The sequence below is a fragment of the Erithacus rubecula genome (assembly GCF_903797595.1).
Source record: "Erithacus rubecula genome assembly, chromosome: 12".
NCBI lineage: Eukaryota > Metazoa > Chordata > Aves > Passeriformes > Muscicapidae > Erithacus > Erithacus rubecula.
In genome coordinates, this window is record NC_136664.1 from 8,506,847 (window position 1) to 8,526,476 (window position 19,630).

General features: G+C 45.8%; 1 protein-coding gene across 2 annotated transcripts in view; it reads right to left on the reverse strand.

Moving 5' to 3' along the window:
- NECAB2 (N-terminal EF-hand calcium binding protein 2) overlaps nucleotides 1–19,630 on the reverse strand; it is a 73,147-nt gene that overhangs the window by 17,176 nt on the left and 36,341 nt on the right. Inside the window, exon 4 of one of the 2 annotated variants that reach the window (XM_079316549.1) lies at nucleotides 1,295–1,320. The exons of the other annotated variant lie outside the window; for it this stretch is intronic. Within the exon in view, the coding sequence (XP_079172675.1) occupies nucleotides 1,295–1,320 (26 nt within the window). The remainder of the gene's footprint in view (nucleotides 1–1,294; nucleotides 1,321–19,630) is intronic. 2 annotated transcript variants of the gene reach the window in all.

Here is a 19,630-nt window from a genome sequence, read left to right on the forward strand (position 1 = left end):
CTCTGGCTTCCCCTAGCTTTCCCCAGGAGGTGATGGGTTTATCTCCCTTCTCTCTGGCAGCTTCACCCCTGGGAGAGGCAGGGAGATGGGATCACACTGGGTGACAGCCATGCAATTTCCTGATTCTATCAGAGTGATGGGGAAAGCTGTGTGGGGTCAAACAATGCCACTGTTACTCCTGGGTTTCCTGGCAAAGTGGATGGTTGAAGCTGGGGGGGGTTTGATTTCTTGGGTCAGCTGGCAGTAAGAATGGAGGGATGGGAACAAGCCCATTTACCCTCAAACCAAAAAGATTTTATGGAAGCCTTTGTTTCTTGCATGCCAAAACAAGGACAAGCAAGAATAACCACTGGAAAGGGGAAATTTTGCTGCTTTTGCTGCCAGCTTGGATGCTCAAAGTGGTGTGGGCAGGGGCTGAGTGCATCAGGAGGAGAGAAACTCTGGACAATGTCCTGGTGCAAGCACACCTATGGACAGAGAAGGCTTGAAGGTATCAGGAATAGAGAGCAGCTGCCTGGTGCTGGCACAGGCACCCAGAAACCCCATCTGTGTCTGCACATCCCACTCCCAGCCAGGCTTCCAAAGGCTGCAATTGATGGCAAAGTGATGAAGGGAAATGGTGAAGACCTGCTGAGGTGGCTTCACATGTTCTGCATCCTGGCACAGGAGGGGAGGAGAAGGGATGGATGAGCTTTCTGCAAGGCCACACACCTCTCCTTCCATCTCCTCCCAAAAAGCTGGGGTGCAGGAGGCATTTCCCAATAACAAACACCCTTAAAAAAATACACCTGAGTGAGCAGTTTGAGTCACCTCCCATTGAAGCAAAGCCCTTCAGAAATCCCAGCAGGAAACATCCCCTTTCTGGTCAAGGTGTGGGACAAAATATTATCTCAGATTTTCTGTTCAGCCTTTAATTTTGGCAAGCTGTGGGAGGTACAGCAGAGGCAGTGCACCCCTCAGGCAGCCTGCTAGGAAACATGAATGCTGGCCTAGGGAGAAACATGTCACAGGTATTGCAGAGGGATATGGGATTATTGAACTTCAGAGCCAAGCTGGAAGAAAATTGAACTCCAGCTTGTTATTGAACGGGATCCTTGTGCTCTGCTTAGCTCTGACCCCATTTGTGTTGCAAGAAAATGAAAAAAGTTCTGCCAATTTTCCAGTGGAGTAAGGAGCAGAGCAGCAGCAGGGCTGAGATCCCCCAGCTCCACAGTCTGCACTGGGTTTCATGCAGCCTTTGAAGGACCTCATGCACACAATAATTGTTTTTGCCCAAAAAGAGGGATGCACTCACCACACAGCTCCTTGGTGTCCACATTGCTGGAAGAGGTGGAGATTGAGGCAAGGGAGGAAGCAGGAAAAAAGAAAGAGAAAGAAAGAAAGAAAGAAAGACAACTTGAATGCAAAGCACAGAAGAAGATTAGAGTTAAAATTCTCACAGGTTTAGCTCCAGATGCCCTCCTGCAACATCACCCACCCCTTCAGCATCCCCCAGCCACCAGGGGGGACAGCCTGTGGAGAAGGGTTGGTGTCACTCAGGGCATCTTCAGCATCTGTGCAGCTGGAGCAGGTTCACAGGTTATTCTGGATATTTCCTGAGAGGGAAATGGGTACTTGAGACCTTTGCCCAAGGGGGTCACAGCACATTTGGCACATCAGCTCCTCTGACTTCTTATAAACATCCAGTCTGAAAGCACCCTGGTGAGACATATGGCACAGGAATGTGTTTGTTCCCATTTACTCAGAATAAAAATTTGCAAAATATACTTTTCTTGATGCTTTTTTTTCTTGATATACTTTTCTTGTCTTGCAATTCTCCCAGTTCTGTCCTTATGAAGCAGCTCTTGCCCGGGACTCCCTCCAGACAAAACTGCACAATTACTTCTTAACACATGAATATTTAGTTTATGTAACAACATCTCAACAGACAACCTGCTTGGGAAATAAAGACTGCTGCTAATCTCTTTGTGCCTCCTATTCCCACACTATCATTAGTGCCATTCAAGGACTGGAACGAACCCTTAATAGAATCTTATTTTATCCATTCATTTATATCCTGGAAAGTTATTTCTTTAACTAAACTCATCCCTGCTCAGTCTAACCTGCCAGCATAAGTGGATTAGGGCTTTCACTGCAGCATCCTCCTGCAGCCCTGCCTTGATGCCAGATCAAGGCAAACACAAATGTCTGGAGCTCATGAGGTGCTGTCTGACACAAGGGAGGCACCTGCTCTGTCTCCTGCAGAAAAAGCACATGGTTCTGAATCACAGCCCATTTTGGGAAAGTGGTGCCTGCCATGGTAAAGAAGTCACCTCTTGTCTGGGGACCCTGCTGGTGCAGGGCACACCTGCAGGGGTGGCTGCTGTGGCAGCACTCAGCACCATGAGCTTCTGCACTTCTCATCTCCATTCTCTGTGGGACTTGTCTCCTCAAACCCTGGAATGACTTCCCTGAATCCTACAAAACCCCCTGGGATGCTGTGGGCTCAGCTTCCCTGACTAGCTGTTCCCATGCCAAATCACTGCAGCCACAGGTGTTGCATTTTGTCTACAGGAGTGACAGAAAGGATAAATGCAACATAGTTCCTTGTGCAATGGAGAACCAGAAAGAGCTTTATTTAAATAAACACTACACTTATATAGGGTAGTTTGTGCCATACAGAATGGAAAAGACTCATTGGTCCAAGAAGGCAACACCTCTTTGAAAACATGCTTTCTGCAAAACATCACATAGTACATGTGTCCAGCAGGTGTTTAATCATTGTTATAATTTGTCCTTGAGCAGCTGGAGGAAAAGCTGCTTTCCTGGCTCCAGCAGTGTCCTAATCACACACAGGTACACAGCACTGTGAACAGAGCCAGTCCTGATCCCAGGAGCTCTGGAAATGCACAGCACTTTGGCAGTATTTACCACCATGGAGCTTCAGCAGTGCAGCAGCAGGGAAATCCAGTGAGACCCCAGCAGATGCATTTCCAACCCTGGCACTGCCCCGTGCCAGCCCCAGCACCAGGGCTGGATGCTCACCAAAGCTCCCTCCAGCTCAGCCTGGGGAGTCAAATGCTGCTTTCAGGCACGTGCATAGGAGTAGCTTTGACATCAGCATCACCCACAAAGTGTTTCAACAATATTTTTTAGAAGACAATAATTGTTTATAAACACCTATCAATGGGCTTGCAGCTAGGGCATGTTACTGAGAAAAAAAAATCTATTATTGTATTGCATGTGATTCTGCATTGTAATAATTGATCTGCTGCTGCCAAAATTGGTCTTTTATTTCCTCACATCTTGTTGTTGTATGATTCAACTTAATTGTGCTCGAATGTTAACTCGGCTGAGAAGTTGCTTTTAATTTTAAGCCATCTTGCCTTCAGAACAAGCCTAATGAAAGAAATTACTGAAGTCACAAGCTGACTTAATAAAAAAATATGATAATGTTCAGATGAAAAACTGTAAGGAGAAATCAATGGGTACTTGAGCAGGCTGTTCCCATCCCCCAGGAGCTTTCCTGCTGGGAACATTGCTGACACAGAGCCACGTCCCTACCACTGTTACAGGGGGGTTCTGCCCAGCCTGGGAGCTGCACAGCAAAAGCCACGTGCAGTACCCAGCACAGAGCAATCTACAGGCTGATCTGGTGGTTTAATACCTTAGTGACTAAGCCTCACAATGGGTTATGACCATAGGGATTTTTATTTTGGAAATATTCAGGATCTGGGGTTCAGGCCTGGTGAAATGGGAGGTGGCAGCTGCTGAGGAGCTCCCTTGTCATCCCTCACCCAGAGATTCCCTTCAGAGGATGCTTTGGGAGCAACCACATACCACAAATTCCTTCAGCAGAAAAACATTTAAGTGAGCATTAGTTACCATTTTTTTTCCAGATGCCACATATTTAACACTCCTGTATACAACAATAAGCTAAAAAAAAAAAAAAAATTGTGACAAGTTGTTCTCATGTTTTCAGGAAAAAAATTGAAAAAGTCTTTCAAGCACCAGAACACTTGGCTGTGAATTTGCTTTCGATTTTTATTACATTAATAACAGACTAATTCAAGAGCTTATTGAAGCCATAACCCAAGTAACTAAGCAGAATATAATGAAGTTTCTGTAGAAATGAAGGAATAATTAAAGATTTCTGTGTCATACATTCTTTTCTGCAGTAGAGACCACATCTATTTGATGTTGTTCCAAAACAAAAGTCATTCTTTCAAAAGAGAAAAAAAATCAAGAAAATTCAAGTATTTTTGACAATCCAGGCCTTTTCTCTGTTTGCCAGCCAACGAGGCTGTAGCATGGAGCAGCACAACCCTGCACCCCCAGCCTAGCTGGGGCTGTGCATCCTCTGAGGTTACTTTCCAAGGCAAAAATTTACTTTGGAGATTCTCCATTTGCCATCTGGGGCTTAATTGCTCCAACACAAGTAGGAGGCAAACTCAAGACTTCAACCCAGATCACCTTCTGGAAAGGCAGAGCCCCAGCCATGAACTATTTTGGCCACAAAAAAGGAATTTTTATTACTCACCACTCCGCCCATCTAAAGACACTGGGGTAATTTCCCTAAGTGTGATAGTCCCTCTGTGTATGTGAGAGTTTAAAGAGCAATGACCATGCTGTGAGAGCATCCCCTCAGTGGGCTTAATTAAGTGAATTAGTCCAGAGAGTAATTACTGATGCATGGAGCTCGTAGGAACAAGAAGCTGCTTACCAGAGAAACAGCTGTGCCTCCTGTGTACTCCAGAAAGAAAAACATTTCACCCCATAAACCCCCACCCAGTGTTAAATTGTGGTTTGATGAGCACCTGAGCTAATGAGGATCCCTGGGAAGTCACATTTCTCTCTTGTATGTGCCTGATTGCAAATTGTCCATGGACAGCTTTCATCAGAGCTGTCCTGCACTGATTCTGCTGCTTTTCCATCAGTTTAGAAGCATTTTTTTTTGTTTCTGTGCGTGCCTTTCTTGAAACCTTTGCCACCTTTGAGACCTTATCCCAGGAAGAAGGCACATCAGGGTGTCCAGCAGCCCAGGGATTGTGGCTCAGGCTGAGCACCCCAGCAGCCACTCTGGGGTGATGGTACCACACAACCTCCAGCTCAATGCTCCAGATCACCTAACACTTTAAAGCAAATCAATGCTTCCACCAGGGAAAAAAAAAATACATCTGGAAATTCCCTATTTGCATTAGCTCTTAATAAGCAAGGCACAGCCCAGGAGGGAGTTACCCAGAGAACATCCCAGGAGGTCTCAGATGGCAAAGTCAGTCCTGCTCCAGGCTGCTGCTGACCTGCAGAGGTTCCTTCAACAAACACAGCCAGAAATCTGCAATCCAGCCTCTCTCCCTCTCCTTCCCAGCATCTCCCTGCCCCCTTAAGCAAGGCTGGTGGCCTCTGTCCTGCTGTCATTAACATATTTTTCCAGACTTCAGCTGAGAGGAGAGGAAAAGTTATCTCAGAACCAAAAAGATAATGTGGAGGAGTGGAGCATGAAATTCCCTTCCTGAGTTTCAGCCTAGCCAAAGGAAAGGTGTCCCAGGCACTCCCAAGGGGCAGTACAATCAAAAGCATAGTGGGAATTCAGAAGCTGCAAATACATCAAAGTCTCATCTTCACGTTTCTCATGCAAATATCTGCCTGGATGTGCTGCTCAAATGCTGCTCAGTGCCCCATCAGCTTCAGCTGAAGATAATAACCCTTTTCCTTGGGCAGATGAAAGGTTTGCATCAGCAGCCACACGGCTTAGTCACTTCACCAGCACAGAAAATGGAGGGTTTTTTTCCTGAAATCACGTTCTACTTTTATTTCCATCTTTTATTCACAGCTTTGGGTTTGCTACAAGGCTTCAAACGAGCACGGAAACAAATTATCCTCTAGCATTAGCCACCTGCAGAACTCATTTTCATTTAGGAAAGACTAAAAAACAACAAGTGCAGCTGGAAAGTATTATTATATCTGATGATAAGGCTTCTAGTCCCATCAGCAACGGGGCTGTGTTATCTCAACACCTCAGAGTTGGCAAATATGCATCCAGATGCCTACTGAAGGGTCACAGATGGTCACTTCTGATCATTAGTTTCTGAACTCAATTAAACATTTTTTACACAAACCCCAGAGTGAGAGAAATTATTCCAGGCAGAGCGAGAGAAATACCAAATACTGGATACCAGTCAGGAGCTGAATAATTCTAAAGAATTACACAACTTTCCCATCATTGTATCTTCTGGTGAATCCTGGAAAATCCTTCCCAAGACTTATCCAAATACCTCTCCTTTACTCACTTGTTTGCTTAAGAAAAAAACTCAAACCACATTTATGGTATCACTTCAAAAAAGGACTTCCAAAATGTGGTGTGCCACATGCAAATAAGCAGCAGAAATGATGCCAAGGCTGTCCACAACCAGAAGGGCATCCAGCCACCTGCAGCTTCCAATGACACAGGCAGAGAAGGATCCAGAACATGTATCAGTTTTGGCTTTCATTTCTTTAGCTGTGGCAAGCTGGCAATTGGGGCTCTGGTGCCCACCTGGCTTTACTTTAGGGATGGTCTTTATCTGCTGTCAAATGTCCCTGTTTCTTGCATGACATGAATTTCACAGGAATAATTCTAAGGTGCACATACTGGTGCAGACACAACTGCCCTGCTCCCTGTTGTGCACAGCAATGAAGAGAGTGAGCAGTGAGCCTGAAATAACCCAGCAGGTATTTGCTTTTTCCAGTGGGGCAGAAAGTCCATGGGGCACGAGCTGACACAGGGTTCATCATTCCCCCAGACAGAGGTTTCTCCCCAAATCTGAATTCTATGAAAGAGGAGAAGTTTTGCACCACCTAACTTGGACAGCACTGAAGCACAATGATTTAGATTAAAACACCTATGGAGAGCAGCTCCCATGGGGGGTCCAGAAGAGGAGAAAAATGCTGCCTTTTCCAAAACAAAACTAATATCTTTCCCCTTCCCTTGGCATGTGCTCCATCACTGAGCACCTGGTGAGCACAGTAAGAGCCTCTAAAAGCCCAGCAACAAAACTTGTTTTTCTCCAAATCCCTGGTAACATAGTGGGGTAAAAAAAAATTAGGGACAAAGAATTGGCCAGAAATAGAGAGAAGCAAAAGGAGGATTTTGCATGAAGTTTTCACATATTAATTTTGTGTTACAGTCTCATCACCTGTGGGGAAGGATTGGGGTTTATAACACATTCTATGTGAGACATGGTCACCTTCCTCCTACTTGGCCTTGCTATCAACAGGATTTTCACTCACCAGCTGGAAGGCTGAAGTCTACTGTCCCCCAAGGATGTTCTGTTCACCTAAAACTGGAGTTTGGCTCCTTCTTGCTCCTTGCACATCTTCCCTTGGCATTTAGGCAGAAGATGACCAGGACAGGGGCAGTTTTGCTTCTTTCCACACCCTGTGTCAGGTGTGGCCCCTGCTCAGCAAGATGGAAGGTGAGCAGCACTGCACACCTGCATTCAGGCCCACTGGATAGTAACATTTCAGTATTTAATATACTTTAATAGTGATGTTTTCACATGGTTTTCTCTGCAGCTCCTTGCCTTTTTAAGCCCCCTGAGTTCTCATTAGCTCAGATGCTGCCCAGGTCCAGTTTCCAAACACGCCCACCCACGTTCACTGGAAATGCTGGTGCCCAAAGCTGTGACTCTGCACTGTGTGCTTTCCTCTGGAGCACCAGGGCAGCAGAGTCCTCATTAAAAGCCAGTAATCTGGAAAACAATGATTTTTCAAGGTAAACTGAACTGACCCTCTATACAAACACAGCAAATCTGGCAGGCTCAGGATAAAACACACTCCTTTATTCATCCTGCTTCAAGGCTGTTCCCTCCCAGCACAACAAACCCTGTGAAGCTGCAGAGTCACACAGTGTACTTGTTCTGCCTGTAGAAGCACAGAGAGAAACCAGGAGGTCTCAGTTCTCTGTCCTGGGCATCCCCCTGCCCAAGCCAGACAAAGAATCATCTCAGATAGCCACCTCTGTGCTTTCAGCATCCCCAAAGATGCTCTTTTAGGTGACCTTCTGTTACCATGTGAAGATCAACAGAAGACTTTTACTACCTGATCCTCTTCCTTGATGTGGAAGCCCCTGGCAGATCCCTGGGTGTGTCTGGTGACTCTCCTGGGGACAGTGACACCCTCAGTGCCCTAGAGCCACTGCCCAGCCCAGCCTGCAGGGTTCACATCCTTCCCATTGTGCCAAAGCCTGAGCTTAGCTCAGAGCAGCTCTCACACACCCACAGGGAGGTGCCTGTGTTACAAATCCCATTCCAGGTCTGATTGCAAAAGAAGAGGAGAGGGGGGGGGGAAAGGGTGGTTACCACTGAACACTGATTCCTAATTGATATGTCATGAGGCTGAACACCCCCAGATGGGGGGCACACATCCAAAAATGCCTGGACTTGCTCCAAAAAGCCTGTGATACTGGAGTGCAGATGCCCTGCAGAAAGGCAGTTGCCATAGCAGTCCACACGAGCAGTAATTAGGGATATGATGGGAAGATGTCTCTTCTCTAGCCAGTGACCTGCAGTACAGTTGCATTCACCTTGTAGCAGTAATAAACATTATAAAAATGATGTGAGGAGGCTACTGAACCTGCTGAATACAAGCCCTGAAGTCCCAAACCATCCAAGTGCAGCTATGGGTGCAGCAGTCCTGTGGTCATTACTCAGCTGGTGCGAGCACTCTGCTGGCAACACCCAGCTTGTGAGTTTGATCCCACTGGGACCATTCACACAGGAGCTGGACTCAATTATCCTTGTGGAACCCTTCCAGTGCAGAACACCCTGTGAAATCTCAGCTGCTGCTCTTTTGGATTCATCCCCCCCTCTCCTGGCAGTGTCCCCTTACCTCCACCACAGCTTTACACTCATCACAGTCTTCAAGGAAAGGGTTTTGCTTTGGGTTTTCCTGGCTATGAAAGATGGGGAAACTCTCCTGCAATGGCAGCTCAGGCTCTGTCAGAGGCTCCCAGTGACTCTGCTGGCCCTCATGGAGCATGTCCCTGCTCCCCTCCCCATGGGCAATGAGCACCAGGTCCAAACGCACACTGGGCTTGGTCTGCCCGTGGTGGGCTAACAGGAACACTCCTGCTTTTGCTTGTGCAGCTGGTACAACCAGCATGGGCACTTTGTCAGGGGGAGGGGGAAGGATTAAACACTGCTTTTTGCAGCACAACTCATTTCATTTCCTTTCAGGGACTCCATACTTACCATAAAGATGAAGACCATCACCACATAACACATTATTTGCTAGTTCCTCATTTTCAAAGACTGCTGCTGTATTTCAAGGCTGGTTCAGCTCCTCACTCCCTTTGCATACTGATGCATTCTGCAGTCACAGACTCTTGTGAAACACTGGTCATAGCTAAGCCAAGCCTCCCTGTAACCCAATTTCCTCCCTACAGCCCCAGGTGGGTGTCAGAAATAGCACAGTGAAGACCCCAGTTGCCTCTAGACCATCCTCAGAAAGTCCCAAGCTTCAAACCATCCCTGACACGGACCAGATGCTTTCTTTCATCAGTAGCTTCAAGATGAGCAAAACAACATTTTCTATATGGTGAAGTGTTTGACAGAACAAAACACCCAGCTCTAATTACCAAGGGCAGCAGGAAAAGTGACTGAATATGGCTAAAAATGAAACAACGGTCTGGATGCTGTTGAAAAACATGCTCAAAGCTCTCACTAGTTAAAAGAGAAATAAATGTCACTTTAAAAAAAGGCAGGAGCAGTAAACTGGCACCTGTGAAGTAGCAGACATGTGTCAGTTCATCCATCCAGTGCAATGTGGCCCTGCAGGCTGACAGTGGGTGCCCCCCTCCTGCTCTGCCCCACAGCCCCACAGATGGGGCTGGGTGCTGCAATGGGCTCAGCACCCCTGAGGCTCTGCCCTTCCTGCCCTATGGCTCCTAGAGAATATCATCCAAAATGCAGCACAAAGGGGCAGTTTTCCACACAGGGCTGGTGATGAACCCAATCCCCAGACTGGGGAGTGCAGGAGAAGCCGAGGCAGAGCAGCCCCAGTGCTCCCTTCACAGAGCCCTGCACATCACTGCCCATGGCTGGGAAACACAGCCTGCTGCACTCCCTGCGGGCAGGGAGGGGGTTTCCCTCTTCCATATCCAGCTGGGATCTGAATGTTCTGAGCAAAGAGTGGTGGAGCTGTTTCTGCCCAAGGAAGCAAATTTTGGGTGATTAAAGCAATGTCCTCTCGGATCATTCCCTGTACCTTGTAAAACCATTTCATGGTTTATTGTCACAGTTGGCCAGAACCTCAAACCACTCATTCACAAAAGCTCACAAAAACTCTGAACAAGATGGTAACACAAAATACTGCCTGCTAACAGCACAGTTAATATCCTGAAAAATATATCAGTGCAGCACACTAATTTACTAAGCTTAATCTAACAGTTTCTAAGCCTGTCACCACCTTAAGTAAAACAGACATTTAGTACAGTATGAAACATTTTCAAATCTATGCATGTGCTAAATTCCTAATAAATTAGGAATTGAAACCCTTCTCTTTTTTTTTTTTTTTTTTTTTTTTTTGATGGATGACTTTTTCTTGAAAAAATATCACTCTGCCCACAAGTGCATCAAAGAAAAGAGAAGACAGGTTTAATTACAGTCTACAAGTAACTCAGCTGCTAGGAGAGATGGCACTTCCAAATTTATTAAATTGATGATTTCTGTATTGATTATATTCATTGCCTGACAGTGCCAGGCAAAACTGGGACTGCAGTCCTTGGAAGGATGGGCTGGACACACCAAGCACACAGGCAGCACAGGCAGCTTCTTGCCACAGGGTCCCCAGCAGCTCCACTTTGGAAACAGAGCATGATTTTCTGTGACATTATCATCACGTTGCATTGAGACAGCTGATTATTTAATTTTGTTGTCCTGGTCCCATGCAGCACACACATATCTGCAGCACAGGCTGCTTGTTAACCCAGCTCTTCATCTCCCACATGCATTTCAGGAGCAGTAAATACAGCAGTTAACAGCACATCTATTTTGCTGTCAGGCTTTTTCAAAGTGATCAGCCTGGAGGCAGATTTTTAAATGCCAGCTGTTTGTGGTGCACTTAGACTGCTGTGACTGTAAACTCTTTTACAGGGATGGCTGCAGCAACTATTTTGGTTTTGTGCAATATGGATTCCCTATTTGCAGAAAAACATAAAATAAGTAACAGGAAGGGAAAAAACAGTTTCAGCCTGTGATGCTCATTCACAAAACCATACACAGCTCTCTTGCTGTGGAGAGCTCAGTAAAGTGCTTTAAAAACCAAAGAGACAGAAAGTTGTCTGGAAGGGCTCAGCAACCCATAGAGTGCTTTTTTGCAGCCTGACCAGCTAAAGACAGCAGCATGCCAAGCATGCCAGAGCTGAGCCAGGTCTGGGCAGAGCTGCTGAGCCCTGTGTGAGATGTTACACAGTGATTTGTGTCATGGAAATACACCTTGGGACCAAGAATACTGAACTCAAAGTAAAGCATGGACACGAGACACAGGAAAAAATAATGATTTCATTATATTTGTTTAAATCACTTTGCTGTGAATTGCTGGCTTTTTGTTTCTATGTATTTTTTATTATTTTGCCAGTATAATAATGAATTGTATCAAATTTTTATGTATAAGGATGGGCAGGTCACAGCCCACCAAGGAACTGCCTATAGAAGGGGCAGAGGCTGGGGGTGTTGGTGGAGTGCTGAGTTCCCACGTCCCCAGCACTGCATTGCCTGTTCCTTATCAATGAATTAATAAATTGCCTTGTTGATTGACCTACGTGAGCTGTGCAGAAAAGAGCCATTGTCACCAGCCCCTGGCTCACCCTGCAGTGCTGGGTGCTGCTGTCCTGCCCCTCCCCGAGGGATGCTCTGATTTTTCACTGTGACTTTTCACTGTGATTTTTCACCTTCACGGGGGCACAATAACCACACAAACACCTCTGGCTCACAGCAAAGCTACACTTCAGCTGTTTTTTCACACACTTCCCTCCACTTGTTGGCCCTCTCCTTTGCATCAAAAGAAGTCATCTATCTATGTTTTTAAGCTCTCATTATTTCTTTCAGCTCAGTTTTGAAAGCAAACCACTAAAATAAATGAATATGCTTTCTGGAGGGAGGAGAAGATCCTTGATGTTTTAATGCACAAACTGTCAACAGTATGAAAACATCAGAAATGGCCTTTTTTAATGAATTCATATTTTACATTTTACTTATTTCCAGTTGATATATAAGCCTAGGCTAATCCAATTTCTATTTGTAATTTCTGTAATATTGAACTGCAAAAGAGAGAGAGATCGTTCAGAGCTCAGCTGAATGGGTTGCTAATGCCAGAAGGAAATGACAAGATACTCAGAGCATGAGGTAAAATTAAATCAGCCTTCTTCTCCTTTAGATTTTGCAGGTATCTTGTTTATTACCAAAGCTGTATGTAGGAGAAGAAATTAGAGCAGCCAATGTGCACATTTGGATATGTAACACAAAACTGGCAGGGAACAAGTAAAATAATAGTAAAGAAAGATATCCCTAGACCCTGTTGCTGTATTTTTCCCAATATCTTTGTTTCTCATGAATGCTTTTCTTCTGCCATTGAAAAATTATCTAAAAACCTCCTCCCAAGCCCAGTCCCAAGAGAGACAGCTTGCTCTGCCCACAAAGTGCAGCTGGACATGTCTGCTGCTTGATGCTGGTGCCCTAAACCCAATTACCCAGGAAAAAAAAACCTCCTGGGTTTGCAAGATTGGAACTGCAAGCAAAAATGACAATCTCCTTGAATGTCTTGAACATGGTTCAAACACAAGTGTCTGGTTAGAATTAAATATCTCAGTCACTTTTATGGTTTTAATGCAAGATCTTGGTATCTTTATGTTCCCTAGAATGAAAACCCGGTGGTGCAGCGTGGCCCTGCACAATCCAAAAAACAAGGTGCTGAGCCCCTTTCCCAGCTAGAACAGTGTCTGGTGTGATAGCTGTTCACTCCATTTGCACAGATAAACCCTCCCCAGTCCTCACACTCTGCAGTAAACACCAGCCTGCTGTCCCAGAGCCAATCTGCCTCAGTGCAAGACAGCCTCTCCCCAGGGACCCAGCAGAGAGCCTGCCTGGGAAAACACCTGGGAAATAGGATTAGAAATAGAAAAATGTTCTCAAATGTTAGTTCAAACAAGACTCTCTGCAGTTTTTCAGCTTTGTGTTTCCTGCAGTGACCTTCCCACCGGGTGATTTGTTTTTACAGCCCCTTTTCTGTGGTGAGCCTGAGACATTTTGTGTCTCTTATCAGCACACAGATGCTGAGCACCAGCCTTGGCACCAAGTGTTTCTTCACTTGAATGAAAGATAGAGCACAGTGTAGTTTAAATGACATGTTTAGAGAAGGATAAGCTAGGACTCAAAAACATCTTCCATATAAACAAAATCCACCAAATGCCCATGCTCCTGGGAGCCAGAAATTAGAGCAAGACATGTAATTTTTGTGCAATCATTTTGTCCCTTTCAGAAGAGACAAGAACTGTCTCTTGAATCAGTTAATCAAAATCTTGGCTGATTAAACCATTCGTAGTTTATTTCCCAGGGAGTTAATTGAGAACATTCCATATTCAGAAATGAAGCTGGTTTCAATGGGCACAGCCATCTCTGTAGTGCAGGCTTCAGACAAACCCAGCACTTCCCTGAATCAGGCTTGCAATGAGGGGGAGGAAAAAAAAAAACCAGGAAAAAATTACTCAATCATAATAATCATTGTTCTTCCTCAAGAAGTAGGAGTGCTTTCTGTTCAAATTTGAGAGGACTGGGCTGCAGAAACCCAGAGAAAAGCACAGAGAGCAGAGGACTGCCCCTGAAGTCTCCCTAGACAGGGGATTCTCTCAGGTGGAGATGTCTCACAGCAAGGACACCAGACCTGGGGTGGTAGTGGGAAGGCAAAGCACCTCACATTAGTGCCTGGAGGGACTGTGGCATCCAAACAAAGCAGTAACAACAGACCTTTTCCACCAGAGGAAGATAAGGACTGGAGCAGGACAGCAGGCTGCTGTACAGAAGGTACTGAAGGTGTCCAGGTCTGGAGCAGCACTGTGTGCTGGAAGGAGGGTGTTGAGAAACTCATCTTCACCTTTGGGTATTGATGAATTCAGAGTAACAGAGAATGAAAATCAATCAGTGGAAAGCATAAGACCCATTTTGGGAGCTTCTGGCCCCACAACTGATGATGTCAGTAAAAGCAGGGGCAGTCCAGAGCTTCCACCCTGTCCTCACTGGCACTGGGGTCTCTCAAAGAGCTGGAGCTGCATGCACTGCTGGAAGCAGCACAGCTGTGTCAGCAGAGTGCTCTCAGTCCTGACATGCTCTGCTCCACTGTGGGACTAATTAGTGCAGGCAGAGAAGCTCATCAGGATCATTACCTGCTGTCCTAGGTTACAATGCAAAGATGTGCCCAAAACTACATATCCTATCACTATCTGCTGAAACCAGGTGGGGCAGTGATGCTTATCTCTGTGGAGATATCCTCTGTTAATGGGCTATCAATTAAAAACCAGGTAGGACAGTCATCTTTATCTTTCCCACTACCCATCCTTCCTCCAGGGAGATATCTCCTGTTAATGGACCATTAATTCCCACTGCATGACTGGTGAAATTACATCATCCCACTGGGAGATGCTCCACCCAGGGGGAGGAACCAAGCTTTTCCTACATAGATAAAAACTGAGATTTGGAACACCAAAGCAGCCCTTACCCACTGGTTTCCAGAGGACAAGAGCTACCAGATTTTTCTACAGGATCACTGCTTCAAGACCACCTCATCTAGACTGCTACCACCACCCTAACTAAGCTGTATTCTGACTCTGCCAGTAGTTTTTCTTTTGTACTATTGCATGTATTTTCTTTTTTTTCTTCTTCTTTCTTTTTAAAATTTTTTTTAAATTATTGTATTTCTAACTTGGTGTCTCTCACTAATTTTGCTTTCAAACCATTACACCTGCTTCTGAGGTGGCCCTGCTCCTGTCCCCCCAGTTCTGGAACTGAACAGGCTGGGAGCTACCCTGACCATTCCCTGAATCTCTGCACCCCAAAGTGACCCCAGATCACTGTGGTTTATAAAACAGCTCCCTGTGGTACCTGAGCAGCTGAGGGGTCAGAGGAGGAGGGTGGCTGCTATTCTCAGGAAGGATGTTGCTCAGCATCCCAAAGGGGATGCTCAGTTTCCCCCTCCATCCCCTGCAATCACCCTCTGGTCCACACCTTGCCCCAGGTCAGTGCTCCAGGGGTGGGAGGTGGCACTGCCAGGGGCAGCACAGGCTGCAGAGCTCAGGAGGCTTCAGTTCTCCACTTGCCACAATCCTCTGGCAAAAGAGACTGGGGAAGCTGCAAAGGCTTCTGAGAAGTTTCTGTTAATTATCCTACATGCACACTCCAGCCTTTTCTAGTGTTTGCCACTGGAGAGAAGAGCTCATTTAGACCGGGGAGAGGGGGAGAACAAAGCCATTAAAAGAATAGCTGTAAGCCTAGCGAGGAGATAACAAAGGACAGAGCAGCAGAATGCTAATGCCATGTCCTTGTCTCCTTGTGAATGGACCTGTACAGCTCATCTGGGCAGCCCTGCTCCAGTGAGCAGAGCTCTCCCCAAAGGATTGTCCCTCTGCAGCTGTGAAAAATGTACCAGATAGAAAAGGAATTTTTTAAATCCCCTGCAAGGACTACACTTGTTCAGCCAACAGCCACGTTGACATCCCTGTGCTTTCCCAAGGCTGAGGTGCTTTTTCCTTCCAAGGGGATGCAGAGTGGGAGTCAGTGCCAGCCCAGGGAGCTGCAGAAGAAGGGAGCTGTGAGTCTGACAAAGCAAGCTTTGTCCAGTATCACAGTAACCCTTTAAAGGGTTTCATCTGTTCATTTGTGACCCCAAAACACATCTGCAATGACTTTTTCCTTTTGAAATGGATACATCTTGTTAGAAAAATAAGAGTGTGTAGACAACTCTGCAAATATAACTGTATTTCCCAGGTAACCATTAATCTAATGTTTTCTAAAGCCCATTTCTACCACTAAACAAAAAGATGTGTTTTTAGTTATGTGTGTCCATACCTCACAGACACATACATTGCACATTATTTGTACTGGTCCCATAGCCTTGGTATTAATAGTAGCAGATCAGAATCTCTCCAGTAATCTTCAGGCAGTTCCCCAAAGGGCACTGCTGAAATCTTCTGAAATAGCAGCTAGAACCAGTGGTGAAAAACTGCCCAGTAATGTCTTGCTCTTGCCCCCCAGCTATAGCTGGGAGAAGGAGGGCAGACAGTGTGTGCAACAGGAACAGGATGCTACTTTTTGTTGTTTTTAAGTAACAGCAGCTTTATTAATATAATTTTACCAAAAAGCACCAAGAAAGCTCATATCACATTTTGCATTCCTGCTACCAGATGAACTATTTGGTGATGATGGGATCTACAGCATGGTTCTTGCATGGACACCTGGTAATAAAATCCAAGGTGGGTGCTTGAAGCCCATGCCTGGCACCCCACATCATTAATGCCCTAGAGACATTTCCCAGGCAGTCAAGAAGAATGGGAAAAGCTCATAAACACCACTGGGTTTTTGGAGTCTCCCTTGTCAGTTCAGCATCCCCCTAAGTGCACCCTGCTGTCAGTGGGGTCTCTCTGGGCTCTGGGATGGAGGCACAGACTCCTCCAGCCACAGCACTCAGGACTGACTCTCCAGAGCAGCACAGCTATTCCTTCATCCACCACCCACCTCATCCTCCCACTCCTCCAGCTTTGCTCTTTTCCACTCCCCAGCTAATCCCAGTCAAGAAACTGGTACAGACATTCATTTTACCTACTCCAGTAAGGCAGCTCTCTGATTCTAAAAATAGTCCAGGAAATCGAATCAACATTTTGTAATTTGCTGGTAGCAGCAATTACTAATAATCAGCAGGAACATAATTTTCTTCATTTTCTACTCTTGCTGTAATGTAATCTCAATAGCAAACTTGGTTTTGCACACCAAACAAACACAATGGTCAATATGAAAAATTGGGGAGACAAAGCAGAGTTTTAAAAAAAATTAAAATAAATAAACTTCTATCAAATAGCAAAAAAAAAAAAAAAAAAAAAAAACAAAAAAAAACCACCAAAAAAAAACCCCACTGAAATTCAAACAGCCTTTGGGAAAGATGAAGTTAATATGTTCCTACATTCCCCTGTAAAATGGGAAAATGAAGCTCCACTTCTCTTAGTGGCATCATCAGCACTCAGATTGCAGCCCCAGTGGCTGAGGCAGCATCCCCCTGCCCAGGCCCCCACAGAGCTGCCAATTCACGGGAGGGCAACAACAGACACAGCAAGGTGAAGAGCACACGTGGCTTGAAGGACTGTGCTGGACACGAGGCTGCAGCCAAGGAAACTGCTCAGTTCACAGTGAAAAACACTTCAGCAGAGCCTGGCTCTGGGTAGGTTTTCTGGAGACTGAGACAGCTCTTGAAGATTAAAAACAAGGAATATTTTCCTTCCCCAGCTTGATAAATTTGCTGTAGATGTCTATGCTTTCTGAATAAACAAATGCCAGCTCATGCAAGGATTTAGCTTGGAAGCATGACCAGCTTGTTGCTTTTCCTTCAGCCAAGAACAGCAGATGCTCTGCTGCTCTCTGCAAGTTCCAGTCCCTAACAGGTATTGATGACTGTATCAGGCCAGCTTGGCTAAAGACAAATCCTCCAGGATTGTGGGGGCTCTTGTCATGCTTGGGAGCTGCTCAGCAAGGCTGCCTGCCAGCAGCACTCTTGCATGGCATTTACAAATGGCACATTTGCTCTCTGTCCAGTGCAGAAGACATCCCTTACTAAGGCTTGGAGAAACTGCAAATTCCCTACAATCCCCAAGCAAAAACGGGCTGCAATTCAATTTCACATTTCAAGGAGACCAGAAGAAACATCCCCACACTCACCCCCATGTGCCCTGGAAGGGACAGGAACCATCTGCATCCTTCCAAAGGCCAGGTGGGCACTGGTGAGCTCAGGCAATGCTATAAATTATTCCAGAACAGAGGCAGGTGAGCACCCAAGTCCCAGCGTCTATTGAGAGCCCATCTGGGAGCATCACTGGAGCTCAATAAATAGACCCACAAAGAATGAGGCAGCACCTATTCAGTGCCTGGGGAAGAAGAGCCTTTAGAAAGGATGGATCACTCCCAGATAGTTTAAGATCACTAAACTTTCTTTGGTTCAGGGAAAGGTAAATATCAAGCTGATCTTTTGTATTTTCAACCTTGGAATAAACTTTGGGAAGCACACACATTGGAAAAACATGGTTTGGAGAAAACTCACATCTACTTTGTTCTTGGAAATTCTGCAGCAGTCCCTGCACTGTGTTGATGAATTTTACAGCTGCTGCTTTGGTGCCAGTGCCCTCCAGCACAATCCCTGCTTTCCAGGGGATCTCTTGGGTGGGTGGCAAAAATTGCACCACTCATATGGGCAAAACTCCATCTCCCTGCTGCCACAAGGCTTTATAATTAACCAGATTATTATTTTTCAATCATTTACTTCAACACTTCTCATTTGAAATTGGATTCTCTTCAGCTTTCTGGGCAGATTTTTTCTCTCCTGAGGAATAGGAGTCACACTGAAACATGACTCAACATGACTGGTTTTCATTGGTATTTTCAAATAGACAAAAGCATTCAGGCTTTTGAAGACAGATTCCTCTTCCAAAGGGAAAACCCACCAGTGGGTTGTGTCCTGTGTGCTGCTGTTACCTGCTGGCAGGAGGCTCCTACTGGGAAGCCATGGCTTTGTGCTGATCCCAAATGCTGCTGGCACCAGACACTGTCAGGGGGCTCACAAACCCCCAGACCCCACCAAAGGCAGAGGGAGCACTGAGGGACAGACAGCAAAGGCACAGGGGAGAAGGAAACAGCAGCTAAGGAGTCTGCCAGCTTAATTTGACAGCCTGGCTCAGCCTGCAATGCTTGATGCTCAGGGAGAGCAGTCAGGTGCTGTGTTTGCCTTCAACTCTGATGTCATGTCAAACTAAAGGCATGTCTTTAATCCCTCTGCCATCATTTTCCCCTGCCATGGTGCTGACAGTGCAGGGCTGCTCCTGGGTCCAGCTCTCTCTGCCTTGGCCAGGTTTTGTGTCCAGAATGGCCACCTTGGGTTGTGGGGATGTGAGCAGAGGCAAAGCATCCTCAGCAGTGGCTGCAGGGCTTGGGAAAAACCTCACCTTGAAGATAAAAGGGCTCGTTTCCTTAAGTGCTGGAGCAATCACTGCTTTCCAGGGGATTTTTTGGGTGGGAGGTGAAGTAGGCATGGTCCAGGTGCAGGGGATACAGACACACCACAAAGAGACAGGATAGGCCTATACTTAGAGAGATTCACTGCTGCCTTTTATAGCACAGCAAAGCTTTTAGATAAAGTGAAAAAGTTAAAGAGGTATTTAAATGCTCTCATTAAACTAAAGATCCTTTCAAATGCTGTAAAGGTTGCACTACTGGAAATGGCCTGAAAAATCATCAGGACAAAAGAAGTATAGTGGCTGTCAGGATGAGACACAAACCAAGCAGAAATTGAAGTTTTACAAATTTTTCAAAGCAAGTTGCACTGCTGCAGCCTGTGCTGCTGCACAGCCCTGCCATGACCCAAACAC